Source organism: Mastomys coucha, unplaced genomic scaffold, assembly GCF_008632895.1.
Source record: "Mastomys coucha isolate ucsf_1 unplaced genomic scaffold, UCSF_Mcou_1 pScaffold5, whole genome shotgun sequence".
NCBI lineage: Eukaryota > Metazoa > Chordata > Mammalia > Rodentia > Muridae > Mastomys > Mastomys coucha.
In genome coordinates this window covers 56,056,879-56,068,172 of record NW_022196911.1, presented here as the reverse complement: position 1 = coordinate 56,068,172, position 11,294 = coordinate 56,056,879, and the positions used below count along the sequence as shown (strand labels likewise).

The window sequence follows — 11,294 nt, the reverse complement described above, 5'->3', positions numbered from 1 at the left end:
GGAGGGAGGGAAAGGGAAAGGGAGAGAGAGAAGAGGTGGAGGAGGAGGAACAGCAACAACAAAAACAACAACAACACCAACACCGATGGGGAGCAAAGGGGGAGGGTGGAAGTTGGAGAGAAGGGAAAGCAGGAGCAGGCTTCACCATGGGTCCATATATGCAAGGGTTCAGTTGAGCTGATCAGGGTCTGGACTAGCTGTGGGTGCTGCTGGACAGAGAGCATCCTGAGAAGCAGCCAGGGAAGCCCTGGCCTCCAGCTCAGCCAAGGCATTACAACCATAACCCTGCAGGCAGGGAGAAGGCTAGGGAGGGCTAGGAAGCTGCTGAGCCTCCCAAGGCCAAGTATCACTAGGCTTGTTGTCTATGTGCCCCAGCAACATAGGGCAAGAAAAATCTACAGGGCTACTGGGCACACAGACCTGACAGATATGGGCAACATGGAAAAACAACCAAGGGGAGGTGTGAGAGAATTCACACCTGAGTCCTGCTGCCCACTCACTCACTCACTCACTCACTCCCCAGGCTAGCACCAGATCTGACATGGATGAAATTCTACCACCTGAGAAACTACCCCAGGAGATTCTACCCCGAGGCCAGCCCCACACCTCCCAAGCTTCCCTCACCTACACTTTAATGCCACTGGTCAACAAAGCTGAGTGACAGGGACAGATCTGCAGAAAGGAACAACCACCTCAGTTCTCTGTTGCCCTTCTTGATTTCCTGAGGGAGTTCAGGCAGCAGTGGTAGCTTACAACTTAGGAAGCAGAGGAGAAAGAGAGCCGAGAGCTCGGAGTTTTCAAGCTGTGGGTTGAGACCCCTTTACGGTCAAACAATCTTTTCACAACGGTCGCCTAAGACCATTGGAAAACACAGATATTTACATTACAATTCATAACAGTAGCAAAACTGCAGTTATGAAATAGCAATGAAAATAATTGTATGATGGGGTCACCACAACACAAGGAACTATATTGAAGGGTTGCAGCATTAGGAAGGTTATCCTAGAGCCTGGCAAACTCTGGCTTTCTGACCAAAGAAGCCTTGTGTCACAAATCCTATGAGTATATCATCAGAAGCCATTTATTCACCTCCCAATGAGAAGCAGCCAGAATCCCAACAATTAAATAATGACAGATGCCATTTGTTTGGGAAACACTATCTTCCATCTTTACTATCACCCTGCAGGGGAGAGGTGCTTCCTCCCACTGCCCGGGAGAGGACTGAGCATCAAAGAGGATATGCCATCTGCCCAGATGAGGAAGTAAGAGTCAGGATGGGATCCTAAGTCCATTATAACATAGTTGCAATGCCACTGGATAAAGATCATCTGCATCCATACAGGCAAAGCTCCCGTACTCATTTTGCTGGGGGTGGGGGGAACAGACCTCTGGCTTCTTCTCTGAAAGATGCTGCATACTCACCTATACAAAGTATCAAGAATGTACTAGATACAATTTGTTCAATGTTACATTGCAAAATCTGCAGAATAGGGATCTGACCCCAGGCAGTTCACGCTGACTGACCCTGCAAGGCCACTGCTCCTGGCTTTCACCAGGCTTTGTTCCCTGGGCCAGGGGCAGTCAACAACAGTTGCCATCTCCTCTTATGTGGTGAACAAGAGGAAGCAAGAGTCGTTTACCTAACAGAGGAAGTTCCTGGACAGGACAGGAGGATCGCCCAGAATCCCAGCTCAACTGAAGGTCCAGAGCAGACCACCTGTGGTATCTAGCCCAGGGCCAGGGTCAGCCTCCAGGTGGAGGTATGCAACCCCCTGCCTGGCATTGCCCCTTTAAGCTATAGGCTGTGACTGGCATGCCTGTGGTGAGTCAGCATCCAGTGCCTGCTGACTCACCCACCGGAAGCCTGGCTGCCTCTCCCCACACAGGCTGACTGGGAACTTTACTGCCTTCAGGCCCTGAGCCACAGGCTGGCTGATAGAGAGTTTCCTGTGCGTCACACCACGACTGGGGGAAGTCCCCAAGGTGCCACCCTCTAGTCTTTCCAACTCCCAGGACAGGAGGAAAGCTATAACCATAGCAGACAGGACCAGGACAAGACATTCAGTGCTCCTTTGCCTCACTGGGCTGCCAGAGACACCAGCCACCAATGAACTCCAATGACAACACCTCCAACAGAGTGCCAAAGGCCATCCCTGACAATATGTACAAGGACAAACAAGACATGCAAACCCAGACCACCCTGACTACATATGCCCCTGTACCAGCTGCCCTTGGCCTCAGATGGCACCCAGTGACCCATTCATGAGCAAGGAGACAGGAGAAGTCAACAAAGTTGTAGGACCTACATGCCTCACATATGTGGGGAGAACTTCCTAGACTTGGGCACAAAGAACTAGGCTGCCAACTGTCCAGTGGGAAGTTCATAGATAAAGTTGCAGTCCCCACCAAAGGTCAGGTGCTACCACACCCTGCTCTGTTCAAAGTCCTCTGCAAACAGGCTAGCAAGATGGCTCAGCAGGTAAGAGTACTTACTATCAAGACTGATGACCTAAATTCCATGCCCGAAACCCACATGGTGGAGGGTTGATCCACATGGCTGAATTGAAAGAACTGATACCCACAAAGTATACAGACCCCATACATGCGGCATGCATATATATATATGCATAAGTGTAATTTTTAATTTAAATCTCCTGCAAAGGTGGAAAGAGTTCCTGTCAGGATTCATATTGGCGTGGCCTCGCCAAGGTCTCCACTTTGCGTCTGTTGCAGGGTCACACTGGGGGAAGCGTCCGCTGTAAAGACTTCGTGCACAGGCCAGGCGGTGGTGGTCCACGCCTTCAATCCAGCACTTGGGAGGCAGACGCAGGTGGATTTCTGAGTTTGAGGCCAGCCTAGTCTACAGAGTGAGTTCCAGGACAGCCAGAGCTACACAGAGAAACCCTGTCTCGAAAAACCAAAAAAAAAAAAAAAAAAGACTGTGCACAATAGGTGGTTCTCTGCTTCAGCAAGCCTCATGGCTCAGTGAACATGAGGGTAATGGCCAGGGTACCAGTGTCCCATTGCTCCCCTAAGCACCTCACATGGGAATGGGATGGAAGGAGCCCTGAGGAGATCAACATAGAATCCTGCTGTAGCTGGGCTCTGCCCCCATAGCTGTGCAGCCTCTGTGAATGGTCAGAGTTCCTGAGCTTCTATTTATGAGCAAATGGGATGATGAGTAATAAACAAAGCAATGTATAGCACGTGGTAAAAGAAAAATAAAAACCTCTTAGAGGGTTGGTGAATGGATATTGTCAGTCCCCCACTACAGCTATCTCCAGAACCCTAGAAGGCTACAGGGATCCTGGGCCTTGGAAAGAGCCTCCACCCAATCCATCCAATATCGTGTTACCTAACCTACAATCTGCAAATTCACACTGGCCCTCTCAGAAGAGAGGCCCGGAACGTCCAGTGCCAGGCCTCAGGTCACCAAGCACATGAAAGTCCACAGTCTCCCTATACACTGCTTTGCAATGTCACTTACAATCTCTCCACCTGTGATCTGCAACTGCAACTTTTATTTTGATGAGGCATCTCTTGCCTGGAAGAGCTGAAATGCCTCCAAAACAAACACTGCTTCCAAACCCTTCCTGAGTGGAGCAGCATCTAATTTCCTGGTTCTCAAGTTCCACGAGGTCTGCACTGCAAGTCCCTCCCCAGCCACCTCCCCCAATAAGTGCCTCCCTAGTTACTCACAGAAGTTGGGCAATGGTCAGGGATCTGGCCTCCCACTTATGTAAGATGCAATTACCCCGCCCACTAGGCTCCTACACAGCCATGGAAGCCAGCTGCAGGGGACCCGAAAGGCCCCCGCCTGCTCAGGACAGCCTGCCCAGGACCAGGACTTCTGAGGTTGAGGTTTCCTAGGTCAGAAGGAGAGAAGGCCACCACTGCACAAGCACTCTCTTAAGTGCCCGCCGTTCCTGTCCTCTGTGCTCTGCAGCTGCAATCCAAAACTGGGCGCAGACCCCACAGGGCTGAGCCTTTCCAGCAGGAAAGCTGGAGACAGTCAAGGATGTGCAGCAACTATTTTCCTCTGGGCACCTACTATGTGCTGGGTGCTATGCTGGTTCTTGATCATCTCAGATATGCTTGCTTCAAACCACTCTACATTCAATCTCACACCACACCCCTAACATCCATTTCATTAGTAAGTCCTAGACATGTCCAGAGACTAGCCAGGTGAGGCAGTTCAGAATGCAGAGGGTCAACCCATTCATATCTATAGGTCCAGCTTGGAAATCTTTTCTGCAGACCAACCTACTGAGTCTCTGACATGTCAAAAACATCCTTCCCTCTTCCTGGAAAAAAAAAAAAAAAAGCATTCTGACCTCCAAATCTTATCCCCCTCACTTCCCATGACAAATGCTGCTGCTGCTGCTGCTACAGCCCACGCAGCAGCACTGCCACCTCACAGAAATTTCCAGGAAAGACAGCTAGTTACTTGGAGAAGACAAGTCCAAGGCTTGTACAGTCAGCCCCCGGCCGGCCTGCTGCTACCCTAAGGACCAAACAGCAGGTCTAAGAGCAGCAGACCAAGAAACACTAGGTGCAAGACTCGGTCAGCTCCTAAACCTCAGTGAGAAGATTGCAACTGAGTCAACAAGTAGCAAGTAGCACAGGAGACGCCAGGAAGTTCTACAGGTACAGCCTTAGGGAGGAGTGCAGGCGGCCAGTGTGCAGGCCAGCAAGGCATGGGGCAAAGGAGAACTCACAAGAATAGAAGGAGTTGGAAGAGAGGAGGAGTTCTGAATTCAAGAGCAGACAGGTTTCCGGCATTTGGGAACACAGCCCTGGGGCCCAGAAGAGATTAAATTCCTGCCTGGACAAAATCCAAGAGCCTGGCCTAAGTGGGGCTAGTGCAGCCCAAAGACCCTTTAGAGGGGATCACTGAAATCCCGGCTGAGTCCAGGATAAAGCCCAGAAGTCTAAATGAGGAGCTCACGGTGAGGCTCCAGACTTGGAGTGGAGTGGGAACAAGGTCCTGCCTGGGTGAAGTTCCACGGCCTAAGATCCGGATTCCAATGAGGTCCCGTGAGGTCCCGGGCTTGGGCTGGACCCAGTCCTGGGTTGGAGTGCAGATGCCTGTGCCCAGCCCGGAAGGGAGTCCAGGGTCACGGGCGGGCTCAAATTGAATGTGGCTCGGGCCGCGCGATAGGGCGGGAGAGCCTACCTTTGGTCTGAGGCAAGCTGGCCGGCGGGCTCGCGGCGGGCGACTCCATACTGCAGACCGTCGCGGTGGAGAGCACTAATCTAGAGGACAGCAGACTACACCGGGGCCGGGCGCGCTCATGGCTGCTGGTGGCTGACAGCGGCGGCAGGCGATGGGCCACAGGCGACACAGACGCGACGGTTCCAAGCGTCCGAGGCGGGCGGCGCCACAGCCACACTGGGCAGCGCCGGACGCCTGCCGACGGCGCCACGCAGGCCCCGCCCATCGTACTTATTGGCCCGCCTGAAAAGGCCCCAGCCTATCAGACGCCGCCCAGATTGTCACGGACAAACCCCACCCTCCAAGAGCCGGAATCCAACCCAGCTTTCCCCTAGTTCAGCTCGGCTCCGCCCTCTTGCCCTCAAGATGACAGCCCTACCCACTCGCGGGATTGTGCTGGCGTGGTCCTGGGTGCCCCAGCCTGTGCCCCCCTATGGCGTAGCGTATGCGGGTCGCAATCTGGAAAATCCCAAGATCTCTAGGGTGGCCGGGCCAGGCCGATGTGCTCAGTGGGGCTAAAAATGCTCCCTGAGTGAGACTAGACTCCTAAATGGCTGAGCCATACCGAAGATGGGCGTCCATGTGCTCCCCTGAAGAGAGCGGCGACCGCCGGCTTGCCTCCTAGGGCAGTAGGAAAAGAGCGATCCCACGGCGGGCGCGTGCCAGGTGAGTGTTCACCGATTGTGGGAAAGAGTTTACTGCGCCTTGCTGAACGAGCACGCGTTTAAGTCCAGCCTCTACGAGCACCTGGCACGCCAGCACCTAGGGAGCGGGGAATTCAGTGGCTAACCTTTGCCTAGAGACAAAGTAACTGTTTGGTTGTAACATTATAGCAGCTCCACTCCCGGGACTGGAGGTAGTCTCAAATTAAACAAAGTGTCGTTCCAAACATTGAAATACCTTTTGCCAGCCTTGACTGGGGTTCCATCTCGGCCGCAGGTCGCTGAGCCTCTGTCCTCACACTAACCAGGAATCTCTGGGGTCGGTTGGAAAGCCAGGTCTAGTGAGGGCAAGAAGCACAAGGTCAAGGAGTCAGTCGGAGCTCGAGTAAGTCTTAGCTCTCTGGACAACACTCAGGCCCCAAATGCCTTGCTTGCATATTTGGTTTCTACCGCAGCCCTACTCCCGTGCCACATGCCCCTCCCCATTAGGAATCCTAAATGTCTCATCCCCTGCTGTATCCCAAGGCTCAGCCCAGAGCCATGCACATAGTAGGTGCCTAAGAACTATTCGAAGAATGAACAGAGGAAGTAGGAAAAGCATGCCAAAGACATGGGTAAAGTAACTAGTCCCGTGCCAGCCTCGCAGGCACCAGGGTGACTCAGACAAAGCCCTCAAACAGGAGGAATTTAATGGGTTAGTCAGAGAACTTGACAAACAGCCCAGGGATCACAGACTCCATGTGGGGTGCTATAAATAGATACAAGTGTCCTAAGAAGAGGCCCTACCTCACCTGGGTGGGGTCGGAGAAGGTGACCTTCATAGACAAGTAGCCAAGAAGAGAGGTAAGAGATCATCCGTGGAAGAAACTGAAAGGCCAGAGCAGGGAGTGGAGATCTGCTCAGGAAGCCAATCTAGGCTGCACCTGCAAGCCAGTCAGCTGCTGGAATGAGGGGCATGATGGAAGGCCACCAGACATTTTCTCTCTGGCCACCTCTGGCAACAGCATCTGTTACCCTCCTGTTCCTAAGTGGCACAGTTAGGCTGGGAGAGTACATGACCACTCAGAAACTGGGCAGAGCACTGGACTCAGATCCCAGCAGGCTGCCTCTTACCCTGACTCCCAGGAGAGCAGATCCCTCAAAGGAAAACTGAGGTTTGGGATGAGAAGGATTTAGCCTGTGTTATCACGTGACTATGAGTTGAAGAAAGAGGATGGTTCAAACCTGGGGTGCGGGGAGCAACTTACTCATTGAGCACATACTGTGCACGTAGCATTGTGGGATCAACAACAAAACAATGCTGAGCAATGGTGGCGCATGCCTTTATTCCCAGCACTTGGGAGGCAGAGGCAGGTGGATTTCTGAGTTCAAGGCCAGCCTGGTCTACAGAGTGCGTTCCAGGACAGCCAGGGCTACAAAGAGAAACCCTGTCTCAAAACAAACAAACAAACAAACAAAAAGGAACAAAACAGATACAACTCTGCTCTCAGAAAGGAGTGGACTTCTGGCCTAAGTTAAATGATAGGGTGTCTCAGGTTGACAAATGCTGTGGGGAAAAGTAGAAGAGAGACAGTGTGTCTAGAGGTGGGATTTTAGTGAGAGCGGTCAGGAAAAGCCTCTCTAACAGTGCCACAGAAGCAGAGACTTGAAGAAGCAAGAAAAGGGATAAGCATTTCCAAGACAGGAAGCAAAAGTCCCAAACTAGTTGTGTCACCACTGGTATGGTCAGAGGTGAGCGGTTTCCTTAGATGCACCACTTCCAGGTGCTGGTAGAGCCTCCTCCCCATGCACTGACCATACACACCAAGCACACATGAATTCCCATGAGATGCACAGTGTTTGCATGCATTTAGCATGGCTGCACAGGGGCAGGCCTGTTGACAGGCACAGCGGTCATGCACAGCTCTGGTCGTGTGTGCAGTGCCTTGCCGTCTGCAGAGCACTTGCATCTGCTCTGCAGCCAACGCTTGCTGGCCTGGGGTGCGTGCCTTTTCGTGACCAGCCCTAGTGTGGCTGTGCTCTGTGGGTGCCCGGTTCATGATGCTCTCTGTGCTTTGCCTGCTATCCGGCTTTCTCACATCAGTTGCTACAGACCCTCCACAGTACTGCAGAGAGAGCTTTCTGAAAGGGGGCTGGCCAAGCTCAAACCTCTCCTGGTTCCCTAGGTAGGAATTTCCAACTCTCTGGCCCTGTTGACACATCTAGACACTTCCGAACCACTTACCTTCTTAAGCCTGTCTTTTCGAAAGCTGTTCCCTCAGCCAGGAATGTCCTTCCCCGCCTTCATCTGATGCCTTCCCACCCTCCTTCCTCTGCCATATGAAAAAACACAGGAGATACTTACCTCTTAGATATATATTTTTTTTACCTGCTGTATTTGAATGGCCACCATTTTGAAATATTGCATGATAATTCATACATGTGACTTGACACTACCTGTATGATTGCACATGCCGTTTTCACAGCCCTACCTACTGTGTGTTGGTCCTTCATGCAGACTCCTTACGAGGCAAGGTGTAGAAAGCAGATCCACACTTGGCGACTGGCCTCCACAGGGCACAGTAAGTACTCACTGAACACTTGGAGCACACACCTCCCAAGGAGGTGTGCGTTTTCATGGACACGGAACAGAATAGAGAGCAGAGGATTGCCAGGCAGTTGTGGCACACACCTGTAATCTCAGCACTTGGGAGGCAGAGGCTGGCAGAGTTCAAGGCCAGCCTAGGGGAAAAGAAAGAAAGAAAGAGAAGGAAGAAGAAGATGGAGACATGCACATACACACGAGCAGTGCAGTGACAGGGCTATTGTTCAGACTCCAGTCTGGCAGATCATGGTGCCTTCACCTGCCCCTGCACTCATTAAAATGCATCACAGTCCTCTTTTGAGCCACACAGTTTTCTCTGAGTTTCTCCCATGGCTTTCTAGAAAGACAGTAGTAGCTCTTTACCTTTGGATCTGGACTACCCAAGTCCTTACAGGGTTGTGTAGAGCTCTCTGTCCACAGCAGGAAAGAGTTCCAGGCTGAGAGGTGTCCAACATGGTCCTTCCTATATGGGACATTTATTGCTACCTATTGCCTGCCAGGTCTCACAAGTTCACACCTTGGGGAAGCTGACATAGTTGGAAATTCTTCTTCCAGGGGAGGAAAACAAGACCCAAGCATCTTCCTTGGGTCTTGTGGAAGGGAGGGAGGAGGCCAGATTCTAACCCAAATGATTGGGGATGGCTCAAAGTACCAGGCAGGGTCTTATACCAGAGTATGTATCCTGCTGTCTGGAATCCAGAAATACAAAGATGTTCTTATTGCCATGATTTGCTGAGAGGCATTGCAAACAGAGACCAGCAACTTGCCCATGGTCACACAGCCAAGAAAAGAGAGGCAGATGAATACTACCTCTGCATCAACTATACCATAGGAGCAGTTCTAGGTCCATCTGCACAGGGCTGTCCTCCAACCTAAGCCACAAAGCAACAGAGGCCTTGAGCCAATCATTTGTCTCTGCCACATGTGCATGTGAGTGAGTGTGTGTGTGTGTGTGTGTGTGTGTGTGTGTGTGTGTGTTGGAAGATAGGATCCGAAGATGTAGGCCCGGCTAGCCTTGAATTTTGTTTTATTTTGTTTTGTTTTGTTTTGTTTTGTTTTTTTGAGGCAGGGTTTCTCTGTATAGCCCTGGCTGTCCTGGTACTCACTCTGTAGACCATACTGGCCTCACTCTGTAGACAAGGCTGGCCTCGAACTCAGAGATCCACCTGCCTCTGCCTCCCAAGTGCTGGGATTAAGGCGTACGCCACCAACTCCCGGCTAGCCTTGAATTCTTGATCCTCATGCTTTAACTGAACTAGAACTTGGACAGGGCTTCCCCCCACCCCAACCCCCATCCACAGGCATCATTGCTTCTGCTCCCTCTCAGTCACTCCCAAGTTGCCTGACTCCTTCCACAACTTAGCCGCTACTGGGAAGTTTTGGCACCTGGCAAGGCAGAAGCCAGAACACTTAGTAGGCCTTCTCATAGGGCCACTGCGACCATCACCAGGACTACCACTGTGTTTTTGGTGATAGCTACCTTGTTGCCTTCACAGCTTAGCTTGCCACCTGCTCAGCTGTCACTGCCACTGCTGTTCCACTGCCTCTTGTTGCCTCTCTTCTCCAGCTGTCTCTGCTACAGTCACCACTTGCTACTGTCTCCGCTTATTTCTTTAGGTGTCACCAGTTCAGACCACACTACTGAAAGCAAGGGCTGAGAAAACACCTGAGGGAAACTTTTATTGGGCCCTATTGTAACACCAGGAATGGTAGACAGCACAGAAGACGGTCTAGAGAGCCTGAGCTGCCTGTCGGTAGTTGAGCCAATCAGAACCGTTTGTTTGGACCAATCGTAGTCTTTTCTCTTAGCAGCCGCCTCAGCGGTCCCTCGGGTTGATAACTGGGGAAATTGCGCCCCTTCTGGGCAGAATGAAAATAGTTGCAGAGTCATATAGAGCACAGCGAGATTTAGGCTAGCTGAGTCTGGTATATGGTCAAGTTGTATTTCAGCAGAATGCTTGCCTGAGGTGCAGAAAGCCCCAGATTCAATCCCCAGCACCCGGTATAGTGCTACATTCCTGTAACCCCGGCACTTGGGAGGTTGGAGGCTAGGGAGATCAGAAATTTAAGGGTATCTTCCTCTGCATAGGAAGTTTGAAGCTTTCCTGAGCTAGAGACCCTGTCTCAAAAAGAAAGGGGGGCCGGGGGCTGGTGCAAGCTATCCCAAACATCCCTGTCTGGAGCTGCACCTTCAAGAGCCAAGGCGGTCAGCCATGCTTTTTTCAAAACTTGTTCTGAGTGTCTGTGGAGTATTCAAGATAGCTGGTGCGAGCATAGGGTAGTCTGGTTGGCTGTTAGTCTGACTGTCCTTTAGCTCAGAGAAGCAAGGGTGAGTCCAACCGCTGCTACTTAGAGAGCCTTATTGCCCACCCCAGTGACTTTGCTCATTTTACAGAAGTGAACATCAGGGAAAAAAAAATGCTTTGATAAAATACCATGACCGAAGCCAAGTTAAAGACGAAAGCATTTATTTCACTTACACTTCCACATCACTGTTCATCGAAGAAGAACAACATCAGGGCAGGAACCTGGAGGCATGAGCTAATGCAGAAACCATGAATGAGTGCAGCTTACTGGCAGCCTGCTTTCATATGGAACCCAAGATTACCAGGCCAGGGATGGCACCGCCCACAGTGGGCCAGGGATAGCACCACCCACAGTGGGCCAGGGATGGCACCACCCACAGTGGGCTGGCCCCTCTCCATCAATCACTTTTTAAAAAAAAAAAAAAAATGCCCTATGGCCTTAACTTCCTGCAGCCAAATTTTCTGGGGGCATTTCCGTAACTGAAGTTCTCTTTTGTCTAGTTGACGTAAAAGCTAGCGGTTGCAAA

General features: G+C 51.5%; 1 protein-coding gene across 2 annotated transcripts in view; it reads right to left on the bottom strand.

Moving 5' to 3' along the window:
• Map2k3 (mitogen-activated protein kinase kinase 3) overlaps nt 1–11,052 on the bottom strand; it is a 25,852-nt gene extending 14,800 nt beyond the window's left edge. Inside the window, exons 1-3 of one of the 2 annotated variants that reach the window (XM_031352821.1) lie at nt 10,942–11,052; nt 6,116–6,215; nt 5,177–5,458 (exon numbers count right to left, since the gene is read on the bottom strand). In XM_031352821.1, the coding sequence (XP_031208681.1) occupies nt 5,177–5,458; nt 6,116–6,143 (310 nt within the window). In that variant the 5' untranslated portion in view covers nt 6,144–6,215; nt 10,942–11,052. Of the gene's footprint in view, nt 1–5,176; nt 5,459–6,115; nt 6,216–6,668; nt 6,723–10,941 lie in introns of those variants that run through there. The other variant, XM_031352820.1, reaches the window with a different exon arrangement.
• Nucleotides 11,053–11,294: the final 242 nt, after the last annotated feature.